The sequence below is a fragment of the Otolemur garnettii genome, unplaced genomic scaffold, assembly GCF_000181295.1.
Source record: "Otolemur garnettii isolate 467f Iridium unplaced genomic scaffold, OtoGar3 scaffold00001, whole genome shotgun sequence".
Taxonomy (NCBI): domain Eukaryota; kingdom Metazoa; phylum Chordata; class Mammalia; order Primates; family Galagidae; genus Otolemur; species Otolemur garnettii.
In genome coordinates, this window is record NW_003852396.1 from 72,820,581 (window position 1) to 72,838,278 (window position 17,698).

The 17,698-nt window shown below is 43.4% G+C and overlaps 1 protein-coding gene across 1 annotated transcript in view; it reads right to left on the bottom strand.

The window, feature by feature from the left end:
- Positions 1–17,698, bottom strand: part of AGBL2 (ATP/GTP binding protein like 2) — a 61,809-nt gene that overhangs the window by 2,643 nt on the left and 41,468 nt on the right. Inside the window, exons 11-18 of the mRNA XM_012801430.1 lie at positions 16,656–16,782; positions 15,636–15,736; positions 14,842–14,972; positions 11,147–11,213; positions 9,625–9,756; positions 8,019–8,126; positions 5,093–5,098; positions 2,401–2,481 (exon numbers count right to left, since the gene is read on the bottom strand). Of these exons, the coding sequence (XP_012656884.1) occupies positions 2,401–2,481; positions 5,093–5,098; positions 8,019–8,126; positions 9,625–9,756; positions 11,147–11,213; positions 14,842–14,972; positions 15,636–15,736; positions 16,656–16,782 (753 nt within the window). The remainder of the gene's footprint in view (positions 1–2,400; positions 2,482–5,092; positions 5,099–8,018; positions 8,127–9,624; positions 9,757–11,146; positions 11,214–14,841; positions 14,973–15,635; positions 15,737–16,655; positions 16,783–17,698) is intronic.

Below are 17,698 nucleotides of genomic sequence, written 5' to 3' on the forward strand. Positions count from 1 at the left end.
CAAGCGAGTCTCCTGCCTCAGCCTCCCAAGTAGCTGGGACTACAGGCGCCAGCCACAACGCCTGGCCATTTTTTGGTTGTAGCCATCATTGTTGTTTGGCGGGCCCGGGCTGGGGAATCGAACCCGCCACCTTAGGTGTATGTGGCTGGTGCCTTAGCCGCTTGAGCCACAGGCGCCAAGCCAATAAATTTACTTTTCAAAAAAAAAAAAATTACAGGCATGATGGCACAAGCCTGTAATCCTAGCACTCTGGGAAGTTGACGTGGGAAAATTGCTTGAACTCAGGAGTTCAGAACTAGCCTGGGCAAGAACCAAAGTTAGACTCCATCTCCACAAAAAATAAAAACATTAGCCCATGGTGGTAATCACCTATAGTACCCAGCTACTCAGGAGGCTGGGGCAGGAGGAACACTTGAGCTCAAGAGTTTGAGGTTGCAGTGTTGAGCTGTGATGATATCACTGCACTCTACCTGGGGTGACAGAGTGAGACTCTGTCTCAAAAAAAAAAAATCTGGGTGCTGGGTGGCACCTATGGCTCAGAGGGTAGGGTACCAGCCCCATATACCGAGGGTGGCGGGTTCAAACCCAGCCCTGGCCAAACTGCAACAGCAACAATAAAAAATAGCCAGGTGTTGTGGCAGGTACCTACAGTCCCAGCTACTCAGGAGGCTGAGGCAAGAGAATTGCCTAAGCCCAGGAGTTGGAGATTGCTGTGAGCTGTGACGCCATGGCACTCTACTGAGGGTGACAAAGTGAGACTCTGTCTCTAAAAAAAAAAAAGTCTGGGTGCAGTGCCTCATGCTTGTAATTCTAGCAGTCTGGGAGGCCAAGGCTGGTGCATCACTTGAGCACAGGAGTTTGAGATGACGCCATGGCAGTCAATCCCAGGGTGACAGAGTGACTCTGTCTAAAAACAATAAATAAAAATAAAAATTAGCTGGGCATGGTGGTATAGTCCATGTAGTCTCAGCTACTCAGGGGGCTGAGATAGAAGGATCACTCACACACCCAGGAGTTTCAGGTAACAGTGAGGAGGGTCACTCATACACCCAGGAGTTTCAGGTAACAGTGAGGAGGGCTTGGTGCCTGTAGTTCAGTGGTTAGGGCACTGGCCACATACACAGGGCTGGCAGGTTCCAACCTGGCCTGGCCCCGTTAAACAACAATGACAACTGCAACAACAAAATAAATAGCCGGGCATTTATGTGGCATGTGGCGGGCACCTGTAGTGCCAGCTTCTTGGGAGGCTAGCGTAATAAGACTTTTGTCTCTGAAAAAAAAAAAAAGGCTTGGCACCTGTGGCTCAAGCTGCTAAGGCGCTAGCCACATATATCTGAGCTGGCGGGTTCAAATCCGCCCAGGCCCACCAAACAACGATAGCTACAACAAAAAATAGTTGAGTGTTGTGGCGGGTGCCTGTAGTCCTAGCTACTTGGGAGGTGGAGGCAGGAGAATCGCTTGAGCCCAGAAGTTGGAGGTTGCTGTGAGCTGTGATGCCATAGCACTCTACCCAGGGTGACAGCTTGAGGCTCTGTCTCAAAAAAAAGTAAAAGTGACATATGATCATGCCACTGTATTGCATTCCAGCCTCTTGTGACAGAACAAGACCTCTAAAAAAATAAAAATAAAAAAGCAAATCATTCACCTCAACACCCGTAGCACAGTAGTTATGGTGTCAGCCATATACACCAAGGGTGGCGGGTTCAAACCCAGCCCAGGACAACTAAACAACAATAGCATCTGTAACCAAAAATAGCCGGGCATTGTGGCAGGTGCTTGTAGTCCCAGCTACTTGGGAGGTTGAGGCAAGAAATTCGCTTAAGCCTAAGAGTTTGAGGTTCCTGTGAGTTGTGACACCACGGCACTCTACCAAGGGCAACAAACAGCTTGAGACTCTGTCTCAAAAAAAAAAAAAGCAAATCTTTCACATACTTGAGTACTGAATAATCAGTGCTAACCCTGGATGATGGCAACATGTCTTAGGGTTGAGAAGCACTGTGGCATTCACTGTCACTGTCTTACCTGACATGTTGTCCTGGAGTTTTAAATAATGGCTGCCTAACAAATAAATAAAACTAAATTGAAATAAATTGAAATTTCAATTTATCAATTTCAACTAAATTGAAAACTGAAATAAAACTAAATTCTCCATGGCAAGCATTTAGCTCTGGGTAGGCTTCCTCCAGACCTGTACTACCTTGTAGGCTGCACCCCAGGGTAGAGAGGTGATTTATAGTTGGAGGGTACAAACTGCCTTAGATGTTTCACTTGAGCAGAACAAATCTGAGAGGGCAAAACTGTGTGGCTTGTGAATCACCATCCCTCCAAATCACAGAATACATTTGAGAACTAATTAAAATTGCTGGCATATAAATATATACAGTATACTAGGTGAAGTACCTGCATTTTCTCTTTATTCTTAGTCAGAATCAGGGTAGTCACTGACGGGTCCAGAGAGGTGCCTTTGTCTCTTCCAATTAACTGTGTTTAAAGTAAATGAACAAATCCTCACTAAAATTTCCACTTCAACAAAAGTGATTATATGGAATTTACATTATTAGTTTGCTTTTTATTCATGCATGTTGATTCATTATGATACTCTAATACAGCGGTTCTCAACCTATGGGTTGAGACCCATAGGAACTGTATTAAAGGGCCGCGGCATTAGGAAGGTTGAGAACCACTGCTTTAATACAAAAAGAGAGGCAAGAGACAACTAGATAACAGTTCAAAGAAAAGGAAGAAAGGAGACTAATATTTATTAAATGCCTACCATATGCCAGGTACTTAACACAGTTTCTTATCTAATTCTTATAACAACATTAGGATGTAGATATTGTCACCATAATACTTTAGATGCATAAACTGAGTCCCAGAGATTCACAATATATATATATATTTTTTTGAGATAGAGTCTCACTATGTCACCCTCAGTAGAGTACTGTGGTGTCACAGCTCAGAGCAACCTCAAACTCTTAGACTTAAGCGGTTCTCTTGCCTTAACCTCCCAAGAAGCTGGGACTACAGGTGCCTGCCACAATGCCTGGCTATTTTTTGTTGCAGTTGTCATTGTTGTTTTAGCTGGCCTGGGCCGGGTTCAAACCTGCCAGCCTCAGTGTATCTGGCTGGCGCTGTAACCACTGCGCTACAGGTGCCGAGGCCCCCCACCCCTTTTTTTCTTTGAGACAGAGTTGCCCTGGTAGAATGCTGTGGTGTCACAGCTCACAGCAACCTCCAACTCTTGGGCTTAAGCAATTCTCTTGCCTTAGCCCTGGTAGAGTGCTGTGGTGTCACAGCTCACAGCAACCTCCAACTCTTGGACTTAAGCAATTCTCTTGCCTTAGCCTCCCAAGTAGCTAGCACTATAGGTGCCTACCACAATGCCCAGCTATTTTTTTGTTGTAGTTGTCATTGTTGTTTGGCAGGCCTGGGCTAGATTTGAACCCGCCAGGTCTGGTGTATGTGGCTGGTGCCTTAGCTGCTTGAGCTACAGGTGCGAGCCCTTTTTTTTTTTTGGCCAATGATAAAAATTTATTCTTACTTTAAATAAGACTATAGTGCTGTGAATTGTCTGTTTATAATTACAATTCCAAGATTTATGCTAAGAATTTTTTGCCATCAAGAATAAGACTCTTGGCTTGGCACCTGTGGCTCAAGTGGCTAAGGCGCCAGCCACATACACCTAAGGTGGTGGCTTCAAATCCAGCCGGGGCCCGCCAAACAACAATGATGGCTGCAACCAAAAAATAGCTGGGCGTTGTGGCAGGCGCCTGTGGTCCCAGCTGCTTGGGAGGCTGAGGCAGGAGACTTGCTTGAGCCCAGGAGTTGGAGGTTGCTGTGAGCTGTGATGCCACAGCACTCTACCCAGGGGGAGAGCTTGAGGCTCTGTCTCAAAAAAACAAAACAAAACAGAAAGGTTCAGTAGCAACAACTGATGTTACCCTTTACACACAGAATGTACTGTGTAGACAGGCTTGTGCATTTAGAGATTTGACACATGAAGCTTTCTCCTAAGGGCAAAGACAGACATAATATTTACTTTGTCAAATAGGCTCAAGGTTTTAGTTTGGAGGACCATTTGTTAATGACAGATGCACTTAGTAGCTATCATGTCTTCATATTCTTTTTTTTTTGGCTGGGGCTGGGTTTGAACCTGCCACCTCTGGTATATGGGGCTGGCGCCCTACTCCTTTGAGCCACAGGCACCACCCATGTCTTCATATTCTTTATAAGGAATTGAACCATCAGGCTCAATGGTCAAATCACTCAACAGGCTGTATTTGGCAGGTACACATGATGGTCTCGGGACTGAGGGGTCGAGTGTCTCATAGGTGATGTTCTGGACCCTGGTGTGAACTGGAGAGCCTTATTGATGCTGAACTGCCCTGGGACAGTCCCCTTTATAGTACCAAAGGTTTTATCTGTGTGGGGCCACAATCCAGTTGTCCCACTTCAGCTGACTAAAGTTAGGTCTAAAGTCATGGAGCTCACACTCATTTTGGGGAAAAAGAAATTGATGTATTGACTCAGATTCAAGGAAGCTGGAACCAGGGGCTTCTTCAGTTCAGAGATGGCAGTTTCCTGACCTCTCCAGTGAAAGGAAAATCTCCCATCCCTAGCAGCCTCTTCTCTCACAGGATAGGGTCAGACATCCTCAAACTAAGGCCCACAGGCCACATGCAGTCTGCCTAGGACATTTATCCGGCCCGCCTGGTGTTTTTGCCGCTGTTGCCTGTCCTGCTTAGCAGCCGACTTGTCCCAGGGCCTGCAGTCTGGCCCTCCAACAGTCTGAGGGACAGTGAACTGGCCCCTGTTTAAAAAGTGTGAGGACCCCTGGATAAGCAGACAGATTGCTCTTCTGGTCAGGAACCTGTGAAGGCCTCCTTTCGTAGTGAAGGGAATACCACCTATGATAAGCCTGAGCACTTGTGTCATTCAGATATAAGATCAGTGAGGGGAACATGAGAAGAGTCATGTTAAATAGGCCATCCTGTGCCAAAGAAGGCTGCAGGTGGTCCCTCATGCAGGTAAAATTTACAGACATGTGAATCTTCTTGTTGGAGGCCACTAGAGGCTGAAGGAGGGTGGTTACATTGGTCTCAATCCATTTATATTTCTTTCCAAATTCAAACTGTGAGTTAAAAGTAAAGGAATGTGGAGCTCTAGAGAGTCTTGCTAGAAGATTTTGGCTCTTTTATCACCAGGTTGCATACACATTTAACAGGAAAGGAAAAGGAAACTGAGTTGTTGATAGTGAACAGTAAGACTGACTTGAGTAAGTGTTCAACAGCAGTAACATGATCCAGGTTAAACAGCAGGTCCTCTGATGGAAGGATTCCTGTCACCTGATTCCTCCAGGAGCCTGCTTGTGCTGGGCACAGGGGGTGAAGAGCTGAATAGTATTGTAAAGGCGACTTCTGTTGGATTTAGGAATCCCTTCCTTAGTAGCATATTCCTTATAGAGCTTCTGCATATATTGCAAGGCTCTGGAGTCTGCCTGTAGTCTGGGTGCTCCACCTTGCCCATCAGATAGGACTTTGAAGAGAGGGGGAAGGAGGCCAGATCTATCCCTCCTGTCTGCAGGCTGCAGTAAGGACCAAGGCTCAGCCTCAGATTCCGATTCAGAACTAGCTGCAATCTGAGCTTCTCTCCTAGAAGCCTGAGAACCAAGGCTACTAGGAAAACACAGCCAGGCAAACAGCAAAACCAAAGGAGTAATTCGCTGGGAAGTGCCATGGCTTGTAAAATCTAGGGAGGAACACATTTCTTTATGCCAGTCTTCTTTCTAAAGGCTTTTATTGATTTATTTTGAGACAGAGTCTCACCATGTCATCCTTGGTATAGTGCTGTGATGTCATAGCTCACAGCAACCTCTCTCTTGGGCTTAAGCAATTCTCTTGCCTCAGCCTCCCAAGTAGCTGGGACTATAGGTGCCTGCCACAATACCCAGCTATTTTTCTTTTCTTTTTTTTTTTGTAGTTGTCATTGTTGTTTAGTAGGCCAGGGCTGGGTTTGAACCTACCAGCCCCAGTGTATGCAGCCAGTGCCCTAACCATTGTATTACAGGCACCAAGCCAGATTCACAGGATTAAATAATAGAAATTTGAACTCAAGATAGACTTCAAAGCTTGTGCTTCTGCCATTGTTACCAAATGGCTTTCACTATAAAACAGAGACAGCTGAGCTCTGTAGGGTTCCACTGTAGAGCGCAAGGGGACCTTATTGTATCACTGTTAATCACAGGATAGCACTCTACAGGAAGATGGCCCATTTTGTACTCTATCCACGAAGAATTAGCTACTATTGTATCAAACCTATTTTTTTTTAGAGACAGAATCTCACTTCATCGTCCTCAGTAGAGTGCTGTGGCATCACAGGTCACAGCAATCTCCAACTCCTGGGCTTAGGTGATTCTTTTGCCTCAGTCTCCTGAGTAGGTGGGACTACAGGTGCCCGCCACAATGCCCGGCTATTTTTTGTTGCAGTTTGGCCAGGGCTGGGTTCGTATATGGGGCTGGCACCATACCCACTGAGCCATAGGCGCCACCTAAACCTATTTTTATACATTAAAAAATCAAGAATTTTATAGCTACAAAACTCTAAAGTTTTTTTTTTTTTTTTTTTTGAGACAGAGCCTCAAGCTGTCCCCCTAGGTAGAGTGCTGTGGCATCACAGCTCACAGCAACCTCCAACTCCTGGGCTCAAGCAAGTCTCCTGCCTCAGCCTCCCAAGCAGCTGGGACCACAGGCGCCTGCCATAATGCCTGGCTATTTTTTGGTTGCAGCCATCATTGTTGTTTGGTGGGCCCGGGCTGGATTCGAACCCGCCACCTTAGGTATATGTGGCTGGTGCCTTAGCCACTTGAGCCACAGGTGCCAAGCCAAAACTCTAAAGTATTAAAAGTTAGTTCAGTGCCTCTCATCTATTGCCACTGCATCCTACTCTGTGATATAATTCCTGCTCACTTGTTAAAATCTCCACCAGATTCTAAAGTCCCTGAGACAGGGATAGTATTTTGTTCAATGTTGCATTCCCAGCATCCAGTTAAGGGCTTAACATGTAGCAGTTACACAGTAAATTTTGTTAATTTTTTTTTTTTTTTTGTAGTTTCTGGCTGGGGCTGGGTTTGAACCTACCACCTCCGGCATATGGGGCCGGCGCCCTACTCCTTTGAGCCACAGGCACCACCCTAAATTTTGTTAATTTTAAAATAAACTTTGTAATCCAAGGCCGAGGCTGGTGGATTGCCTGAGCTCAGGAGTTTGAGACCAGCCTGACCCAAAGTGAGACCCTGTCTCTACTAAAAATTGAAAAACTTGGTTTGGCACCTGTGGCTCAAGCAGCTAAGGCACCAGCCACATACGCCTGAGCTGGTGGGTTTGAATCCAGCTCGGAGCCACCAAACAACAACGATGGCTGCGATCAAAAAAATAGCTGGGCGTTGTGGCGGGCGCCTGTAGTCCCAGCTACTCAGGAGGCTGAGACAAGAGGATCCCTTAAGCCCAAGAGTTTGAGGTTGCTGTGACCTATGATGCCATGGCACTCAACCCTAGGGTGAATAAGTAAGACTCTGTTTCAAAAATAAATAAATAATAAAAAAAAACAAAATAAATTTTGTCGATCAGGTAAATGAGTAAATGCATGGATGAATGGATAGTAAAGCAGCCTGTTCTTATATTCTTGGTATACAATCCCAAATCACCAGGGGCGGCACCTGTGGCTCAAAGGAGTAGGGCCCCAGCCCCATATGCTAAAGGTGGCAGGTTTAAACCCACCCCGGCTAAAAACTGCAAAAAAAAAAAAAGACCCGAATCACCAATATTTGATGTCAGACTTCAGTGTTGTCTAATCCAAAGCACTTACAGTGTCTCCCCTAAACTGAATATTCCCCTGTTCCCAGTAACACTGACAGGTAAGGGTGACATAGATGACTTTTGTGTCTTCACTCTGTGGGTGAGATGTGCTAATTAGAGAAATCAGGAGAATCTGTGTGATAAAGAGTCAAACAAAAATACTACCTCATTCGACCTTGGTTTTTCATTTTCCATTGTTGAAGAACAGGAAATTTCTGAATTTTTCAAAAAGGTAGGCTGCTTTTGTAGAGTAGAAGTATATCTTGCTCTTTCCTAGAAGGAATGAATCAAAAGAGAATCTTTTTGAATCGATCCATTCATAATTGACCCAATTCACCAACAGCAAAACTCCCAGCACTGTAAGCATTTCTTTTTTTTTTTTTTTTTTGAGACAGAGTCTATGTCGCCATTGGTAGAGTGCCACAACGTCATAGCTCACAGCAACCTTAAGCTCTTGTGCTTAAGCTATTCTCTTGCCTCAGCCTCCTGAGTAGCTGGGACTATAGGCGCCCACCACAATGCCTGGCTATTTTCTTGTTGCAGTTGCCATTGTTGTTTGGCCCAGGCCGGGATCGAACCCGCATGTTCGGTGCATGTGGCTGGCACTGTAACCACTGTATTACGGGCGCCGAGCCTCTGTAAGCTTTTGTCCTTAGGAAACAAATGGTATGTATGGTGTGAGTATGAGGGAACTATGAAGTTGTCTTTTACCTGAACCAGGCCTAGTCCCTCAGCCATCTATCTACTTGGACTAGCTCCAGCCACCACTCTCCCAGTACCACCTCTTTTCTTTCTTTCTTTCTTTCTTTCTTTTTTTTTGTTTTTTTGAGATAAAGTCTCACTTTATTGTCCTCAGTAAAGTGGCCTGGTGTCATAGCTCACAGCAACCTCTAACTCTTGGCTTCAAGCAATTCTCTTGCCTCAGCCTCCCAAGTAGCTGGGACTACAGGTGCCCACCACAATGCCTGGCTATTTTTAGAGATGGGGTCTCGTTCTAGCTCAGGGTAGTCTCTCTCTCTCTCTCTTTTTTTTTTTTTTTGCAGTTTTTGGCCGGGGCTGGGTTTAAACCCGCCACCTCCAGCATATGGGGCTGGCGCCCTACTCCTTGAGCCACAGGTGCCGCCCAGGGTAGTCTCCAACTTGTGAGCTCAGGCAATCCGCCCACCTTAGGCTTCCAAAGTGCTGGGATTACAGGTGTGAGCCACCAGGCCTGGCCTTACCACCTCTTTTCTCCAGAAATCCAGACTTAGGGCAGGCACGGTGGCTCACGCCTATAATCTAAGCACTCTGGGAGACCAAGGCAGGGGGATCCCTTGAGCTCAGGAGCTCAGCCTGAGCAAGAGCAAGACACCGTCTTTACTGAAAATAGAAAAAATTAGCTGGGCACTGTGGCAGAGACCTCTGGTCCCAGCTACTCCCTGAGGCAGAAGGATTACTTGAGTCCAGGAGTTTGAGGCTGATTGCCATGGCACTGGCAAACAGAGTAAGACTCTATCTCAAAAACAAACAAATAAAAAAAAATAGAAATTCTGACTTGGTCTAAATCCAGACTCTCTATGTCAGCGTGTAGGAGAGGTTTGGTGGGCGAAGACTGAAACCTGCTCAGAGATGTCCAGAAGAACCATGGAAAGGCTCTGATCTCAAAATAGAATATTTCCCCATCTCAACCCCCAACCCCTTCTAGTTTGGAGTAAATTTTGACCTCTTTTCCTGCTCCCTCTAAAGAATACTCTAGATCAGACAGTAGAAATAGGTAGCAAGGCTTACTTACTGGGTTATCTTCTGTTAACTTTAACTCCCGCATCAAGTTACTTTTCTGATACTGCTCATTTCGCTGTTTCCTAGACTGAAGCAGCTTCTTCTTCTTTTTTTTCTTCTTAAGCACCTTCTTCTTCTGATTCAGCTATTCCAGGAAGTAGAGAAACTGGTCACTGAAGATTCCAGAGCTATGTCCACCCACATGTACACCCACTCTTTCACACAACACTCAAGACCCAAATGCTATAGGGAGTAGGAAACCCCCAGTGCTGGAGCCAGAAATCCTTAAGTATATAGCCTTTTGGCTGACTCCAAATTTTACAGGACAAGTGCTTTTAATGAAGGCATTTATTCTATGAAGTTTGGATTCAGTTGAGGGGCTACACTTGGGGATCTAGAGGGCCATATCTAGCCCTGAGGCCACATGTTCCTTGAAAATGAACTAGCAATTCAGTTACTTCCTTACTAGAACCTGCTACCTACTTAACACCCCCAAATCCCACCATTACAGATATACTACCAAAGGGGAACATGTACCAAGAACCAGATATCTGTTATTTATAATATGAAGCCAGATTACTTATGGCAATAATGTCATAACACTGATCATTAACTATATGTTTAAATTGATCATTAGGTTTGGTTGTTACCATAATAATATTGCTTTAATAATTAAGCAAGAAAGTTATTTTTTCCTTTCTTTTGTTTTTCCTTGCTTTTTCTTTCCCTCCCTCCCTTCCTTCCTTCCTTTTATTTTTTTTTATTGAAACAGGGTCTTGCTCTGTTGCTTGGGCAGGAGTATAGTGGTGTTGTCATAGCTCATTAAAGTCTCTAACATCCTAGGCTCAAGAAATCCTCTTGCCTCAGCCTCCTGAGTAGTTGGGACTATTGATGCATGGAACCATGTCCAGCTAATTTTTCTATTATTGAAGAGATGGAGGTCTCTCTCTCTCTCTCTCTCTTGTTCAGGATGGTCTTCAACTCCTGGCCTCAAGCAGTCCTCCTGCCTTGGTCTCCCAAAGTTCTAGGATTATAGGCATAAGCTGCTGTGCCCAGGCCAAGCAAGAAATATTTATTTATTTTTACTTCTAAGTTTCTACTCGAATCAAATAAGAAATTTATAAAGGACAAAATAAAAGATTCCAGGGCAAGGTGACCAGTTAGTATACTATTGCTATATTTTCTGTAGATCTTAGGACAATTGAAAAATTTCACCAAATTATCAAGTAGTGTCGTGATTCTTTTTTTGAAACATATTCTCACTTTGTCACCCTTGGTAGAGTGCCGTGGCATCATACTCACAGCAACCTCAAACTCTTAGGCTCAAGTGATCCTCTTGCCTCAGTTTTTCATTTTTAGTAGAGACAGAGTCTCACTCTTGCTCAGGCTGGTCTCAAACTCCTGAGCTCAAGTGATCCAACCACCTTAGCCTCCCAAAGTGCTAGGATTATAGGCATGAGCCACCAAGCCTGGCCTGTTGTGATTTTTTTTTTAAGGCTGCTACTTCCTGGGTGTAACAGTTAATATAATCTCACCTCATCTGCTATGTTCAGTAGGTGAACAGGAAGACCATCTGAAAGAGAGCTGTCAGAACCACTGGTGCTGTTTCCAAAATAAAAGAAAAAGGGGAAATAACTGTCATTAATATATCTAGGAAATATAACATTTACCAGACCAGCCACATAGGATTAGGATAGTTAGTCCATTATTTGCCTGATCATCTTTGTGTCAGTTATTAAGAATTCTTTAGACACATTCACTTACTCATTCTGAATATCTCCTGCATGCCAGGCAGTGCATTAGGGACAGAGAATACAGATGAACAAGGCAGAACCAAGGAATTCATAATCCTGCACCAAAGCAAATACTGGACAGATGGGTGACATTGCCCCGGCAGAGGTTTTGAAGGGCCACAGATTTCTCAAGAATCTTAGAAAACAGCACAGGGCTGTGATTTATTTGAAAGCAGGTAATTTTTCTCATTCATTCCTGTCTGGCTGGTTCAGTTCAGAGAGCAAGGATCCTAGCAGGTACTCTGTAAAAATGTACGGAATATATAAACAAGGGGAAGGAGTAGGAGTAAAAACCTACCTAACAGGCACAATGAACGATATTCAGGGCCCAGCACCCTGGCTCATGCCTGTAATCCTACCTAGAACTCTTAGCCAGGTGTTTTGGTGGGTGCCTGTAGTCCCAGCTACTCGGGAGGCTGAGGCAAGAGAATCACCTAAGCCCAGGAGTTGAAGGTTGCTGTGAGCTGTGTGATGCAATGGCACTCTACCCAGGGTAATAAAGTGAGACTCTGTCTCTACAAAAATAAATAAATAAATAAATAAATAAAAATAAAAAATCCTAGCACTCTGAGAGGCCGAGGCGGGAGGATCCCTTGAGCTCAGGAGTTCAAGACCAACTTGAGCAAGAGCAAGACCCCATCTCTACTAAAAATAGAAACACTAGCTGGGAGTGGTGGGGCAAACCTATAGTACCAGCTACTCAGGAGGCTGAGGAAAGAGGATCACTTGAGCCCAAGAGTTTGAGGTTGCTATGAGCTATGATGATGTCATGACACTCTACCCAGGGTGACAGAGTGAGACTCTGTCTCAAAAAAAAAAAAAGAATATTCAGGTAATGGACATACTTATAGCCCTGACTAAAGCATTATGAAAGCTATCTATGTAAAAAAAATTTGTATCTCCTTAATATTTTGAAATAGAAAAATTTTAAAAGGAGCTAAAACACAAAAGTAAATATATATACACACAAATAAATTTATATGTATATAAACAAATAAATTTAATAAAGAATCTGTAGATCAGAGACCAAGAGTATTACTTTTATCATCCCAATTTTCTCTTCAAAGCTTTATAGGCAGTGCCCATAGCTCAGTGGGTAGGGCGCCGGCCACATACACCCAGGCTGGCAGGTTCCAACCCAGCCTCGGCCAGCTAGACAATAATGACAACTGCAATAAAAAAATAGCCAGATGTTGTGGCGGGCGCCTGTAGGCTCAGCTACTTAGGAGGCTGAGGCAAGAGAATTGCTTAAGCCCGAGAGATTGAGGTTGCTGTGAGCTGTAACACCAGAGCACTCTACCCAGGGCAACAGCTTGAGACTCTGTCTCAAAAAAGAAAAAAAAAAGAAACAAAAGTTTTGTAGATACATCTACAAAACAGTCTAAAATCTTCCCTCACAAATTGTTCCCTCCCTCTTTCTCTAAGGGCTAGGATTAATACAGACTCAGATAATCAATCTTTTTTTTCTTCATCATGTTCTTTGCTTAAATATAACATTATATTTTTCATTTCCTGGGGTTTGGTTAGCTAGAACTGAGAGCTATTCTCCGTGACATAGAATCCACATATAAAAAGTTTCTTGGCCAGGTGTGGTGACTCATGCCTGTAATCCCAGCACTCTAGGTGGCCAAGGTGGGCAGATTGCTTGAGCTCCGGAGTTCAAGACCAGCCTAAGCAAGAGTGAGACCCCCATTGCTATTAAAATTAGAAAAACTACCTCAGGACTGTGGCAGGCACCTGTAGCCCAAACCTCTCAGGAGGCTGAGGCTCAAGGATCACATGAGCCTAGGGGTTTGAGGCACTTTAGCCTAGGGCAACTCTGTCTCAAAAACAAAAACAAAAACAAAAACAAAAAACGCTGGGCTCAGTGTCTCACATCTATAATCCTAGCACTCTAAGAGGCCAAGGCTGGTGGACTGCTTGAGCTCAGGAGTTTGAGAACAGCCTGAGCAAGGGTGAAACCCCATCTCTACTAAAAATAGAAAAATTAGCTGGGCATTGTCCTGGGTGCCTGTAGTCCCAGCTACTCAGGATGCTGAAGTAGAAGGATCAGCCTAAGAGTTTGAGGTTGCTGTGAGCTATAAAGTCATAGCACTCAACCCAGGGCCACAGAGTGAGACTCTGCCTCAAAAAAAAAAAAAAAAAAAAAATGTTTCTTAAGCAACAAACTCAAATCACCTAGGAAAAGTCAGCATTTCTGTTTATGTTCTCCTTGCTCCCCTCAGTGCACAATGAGGAGTCCCACAGCAAGACAGCAGGAATAACACCTTATCCTCTCAAATCTAATTCCCAATTCCTTGTTTTCACCAAGGTTTCCAAAGTCTACCAAAGAGTAGCCTTTGAGGCTACTAGATAATACCATGTTTCCCCGAAAATAAGTACTGTCTTATATTTATTTTTTCTCAAGAAGACACACTAGGGCTTATTTTCAGGGGATGTCTTCCTCTCCACATCAAAATGCAGATACGTTACATAGCCACGCCCATCACTAGGTCTTATTATTGGGGTAGGGCTTATATTTAACAAACGCATAGAAATCCTGCTAGGGCTTATTTTTTGGGTAGGTCTTATTTTTGGGGAAACATGGTAGTTTCTGAAGTCCCTTGGGAGAAAACAGAAAGCTTTAACAAATGGGATTAAAACAGCAGATGCAGTGTGTTCCCCAAAGTGTCAAAAACCACATGTGTGAACACTTAGAGGAAACTGAAACTGGGCTCATACACTCACAGTCTACTTTTCTGGGCAACTGTGAGAGTGTATAGGTGGAACCCTTTGGAAGTTTATGATAGCCAGCTTTGTAATGCAGAGCCTGGCAAACTGGCTTCAATAATTCTTTATCAGGCCTGGTGTGGTGGCTCACACCTGTAATCTTAGCACTCTGGGAGGCCAAGGCGTATGGATTGCCTGAGCTCAGGAATTTGAGACCAGCCTGAGCCAGAGGGAGACCTTACATAGTGATTGCTCAAGATCTGTAATTAGAGAGTGAGAACCCATCTCTAAAAATAGCTGGGCATTGTGGTGGGTACCTGTAGTCCCAGCTACTCAGGAGGCTGAAGCAAGAGAATCACATATCTCCCTCCATAACTATTACTACTGCTGTGGTCTAAGCCACCATCACCTTTTACCTATACTAATGCAAAAGCCTCCTATTGAGTCTCCCTGCTTAGACCTTTCTTCTTCACAATCTATTTTTCACACAATATCCAGAATGTTCCTTTTGAAACTAAAACCTAAGTCAGATCATGATACTCCTCTACAGCATGCACTCAATATATAATTGCTAATGAAATGAAATATATTTAAGGGTGCTGTAAACTAAAGAGTATGATTTACTCACTTATTTGCATTTGTAGTCCAAAATCAAGACTAACAAAACAACAGATCAAACAAAGCAACAAATTTATTTAAAAAAATAAACTCTGGTGTTTCTTTGTTACCTGGATTCAATGTCAGACAAAGAGATGTCACTCCAACTTCCTTCTAAATCCATATCTTGTCTAAGTACATTTAATTTCTTGTGGATTTCCTGTTGTAAGAGTACTTTAAGCTCTGCTAGACACTGAGTAAACTGTGAAAGTGAAAAAAAATGATTTTGGTAAGTCATTTATTCATCAAATACTTTCTAAAAATATGCTGAAAGGCTTATTATTATTATTTTTTGAGACAGAGTTTCACTATGTTGCCCTCTGTAGAGTGTTATGAAATCATGGCTCACAGCAACCTCAAACTCCTGGGCTTAAAAGATTCTCTTGTCTCAGCTTCCCAGTAGTTGGGACTACAAGCGCCACTACAAGGCCTGGCTATTTTTTGTTGCAGTTGTCATTGTTGTTTAGCTGGCCCAGGTGAGGTTCAAACCACTGTGTTACAGGTGCCGAGCCTAATATTATTATTATCATTTTAGAGATAGTGTCCTGCTTTGTCACTCAGGCTAAAGTACAGTGGTACAATCATAGTTCATGGTAACCTCGAGTTCCTTGATTCAAGAAATAGTCCCATCTCAGGCCGGGTTCGGTGGAGTTTTAGTTCACAGCAACCTCAAAGTCTTGGGCTTAAGCGATCCTCTTGTCTCAGTTTTTCATTCTGAGTACAGACAGGGTTTTACTTTTGTTCAGGCTGGTCTCAAACTCCTAAGCTCAATGGATCTCTTGCTTCAGCTTCCCAGAGTGCTAAGATTACAGTCATGAGCCACCATGCTTGGCCTATCACCATTTCTTGAAACATTATTTTTTACCTTGGTTTGGTCAGGATCACAGAAATCAAGAAGAGTGTCACAGACAAGATAACCTAGGGACTTCAGATCTTCAGTGGTAAAGTGGGTGTCTCTTTTACTACCTAGAAAAAAGTCCATAAGCATTTTAAATTAAATCTTAATGATTGAATATAAATCTAAGTTATAAATATCCTTTTTAAAATACCCAATTCTGTGACATGCTTCTAGACAGGTAGCTTGTCTAATTTTAGTTTGATTCAGAAGAACCTTTGACCATGAAAAAGCTTCTAATCAGGAGGTTTTACTTTGTGGTAGGCACTATGGCAGGTGCTTTGTGCACTATTTCATTAAGAAGTACCTATAATGCAGTACTATAATTATTGCTTTTTTTTTTTTAGAGACAGAGTCTCATTATGTTGCCCTCGGTAGAATGCCATAGCGACACAGCTCACAGCAACCTCCAACTCTTGGGTGTAAGCAGTTCTCTTGCCTCAGCCTCCCAAGGAGCTAGGACTATAGGTGCCCACAACAATGCCTGGCTATTTTCTTTTTGTTGTTGTTTAGCAGTTCTGGGCCGGGTTCAAACCCACAAGCCCCAGTGCATGTGGCTGGCGTCCTAACCACTGAGCTATGGGTGCAGAGTTTTGTTTTGTTTTGTTTTAAGACAGAGTCTCACTTTGTTGCCCTGCCCTCAGTAGGCGTCATAGCTCACAGCAACCTTAAACTCTTGGGCTCAGTGATTCTCTTGTCTCAGCTTCTCCAGTAGCTGGGACTACAGGTGCCCACCACAACACCTGGCTATTTTTAGAGATGGGGTCTCACTCTGTAATTCCAGGTCTTGAGCAATCACTATACTATACTGCCCCATTAAGTATTATATTTCACATTCACATTTTGAGTATTCGATTTTAGCATAAGGCTAGAAAATGAAATTCTCTACGTTGACTATCTCCCCAGCATTCAAAGGCATTTCATCTCCCATGGTGCTTTGCTGGGCTTTCACTTGCCATGTTGGCCTATAATATTCAAAGGGGAGCATACCCAGGGTGGACCCGCCAAAAGTAGTCTCCACAGTGTAGCTGTTTAGGATTCCCATCCGCCACATCACGACTCTTCCTGTTCCTTCTTTGCACTTTTGGACCTTAAAATTACAACTATGAAAGGAGAACTAAAGAGAAATCCAAGTTCTCCATTAATCAGAAATCAGCCAATATAAAATGTCTCAGATTTGTTAATATGATACAAGAATAGTTCCCTTGGGGTTTAGGTATTATTTCCTAAAGCATGTTCCATAAAATACTAATTCTGAGGGATGTTAATAGGTATTACAGGGGAATAAGGAGTTCTTTGGTCATAACATGAAGGAGTTCATGTTAATCAGGGCGATAAAGAGTTAACAAAATAAACCAGTCTTTCTCTGCAAGACTTCTCAGAGCATTTAATATGCTATTGCAGCTGGTGATCTTCCAAAGGAAAGAGAGTCAGTTTACATTTTATTTTCCAAACTTATTTACCATGAAAATTCCTTTCTCTTCCCCTCTCTCAACTCCCCCTAGGAGAATTTTGTAGGGCTCGGTTCCTAGAACATCTGGTTGGCATTCAAGGCAGGAGCCAATCTAAGACTTATTTTATGCCACTTCCCATAAACCCTTGGATCTAGTGGGTTTATTTTCTCTATATAATATGTGTATTCCTTATCCCCACAATCTCTGCCAGGAACTCTCATCACTTTAAGCTCAGTAACCTCCACTGTCTATAAAAGACCCTAACCCTTTTCCTCACTTGGTTGGAGCCTGTAACATACACTTTGCACCTAACTCTACCTATCCTATCCTGCTAAAAATGTTTTATAGTTGGTATCTCTAATGATTTTTAAACTATGCTCTGTGGAATTTAGGGGTTCTAGTGAGGAGCCTCAGGGCATATCTGCCTCCAAGACTAAGGGAAATGGGGCAAGTTTCCAAGCTCTCTCTCCACTTCAATTAGTTTGTTTTAGATGTGGGTTCCACATATGATCATTTGAAAAAAGAAAAGAAGGGAGGTAGGAAGGAAAACTTCCTCTCTCTCTATTTTTTTTTTTTTTG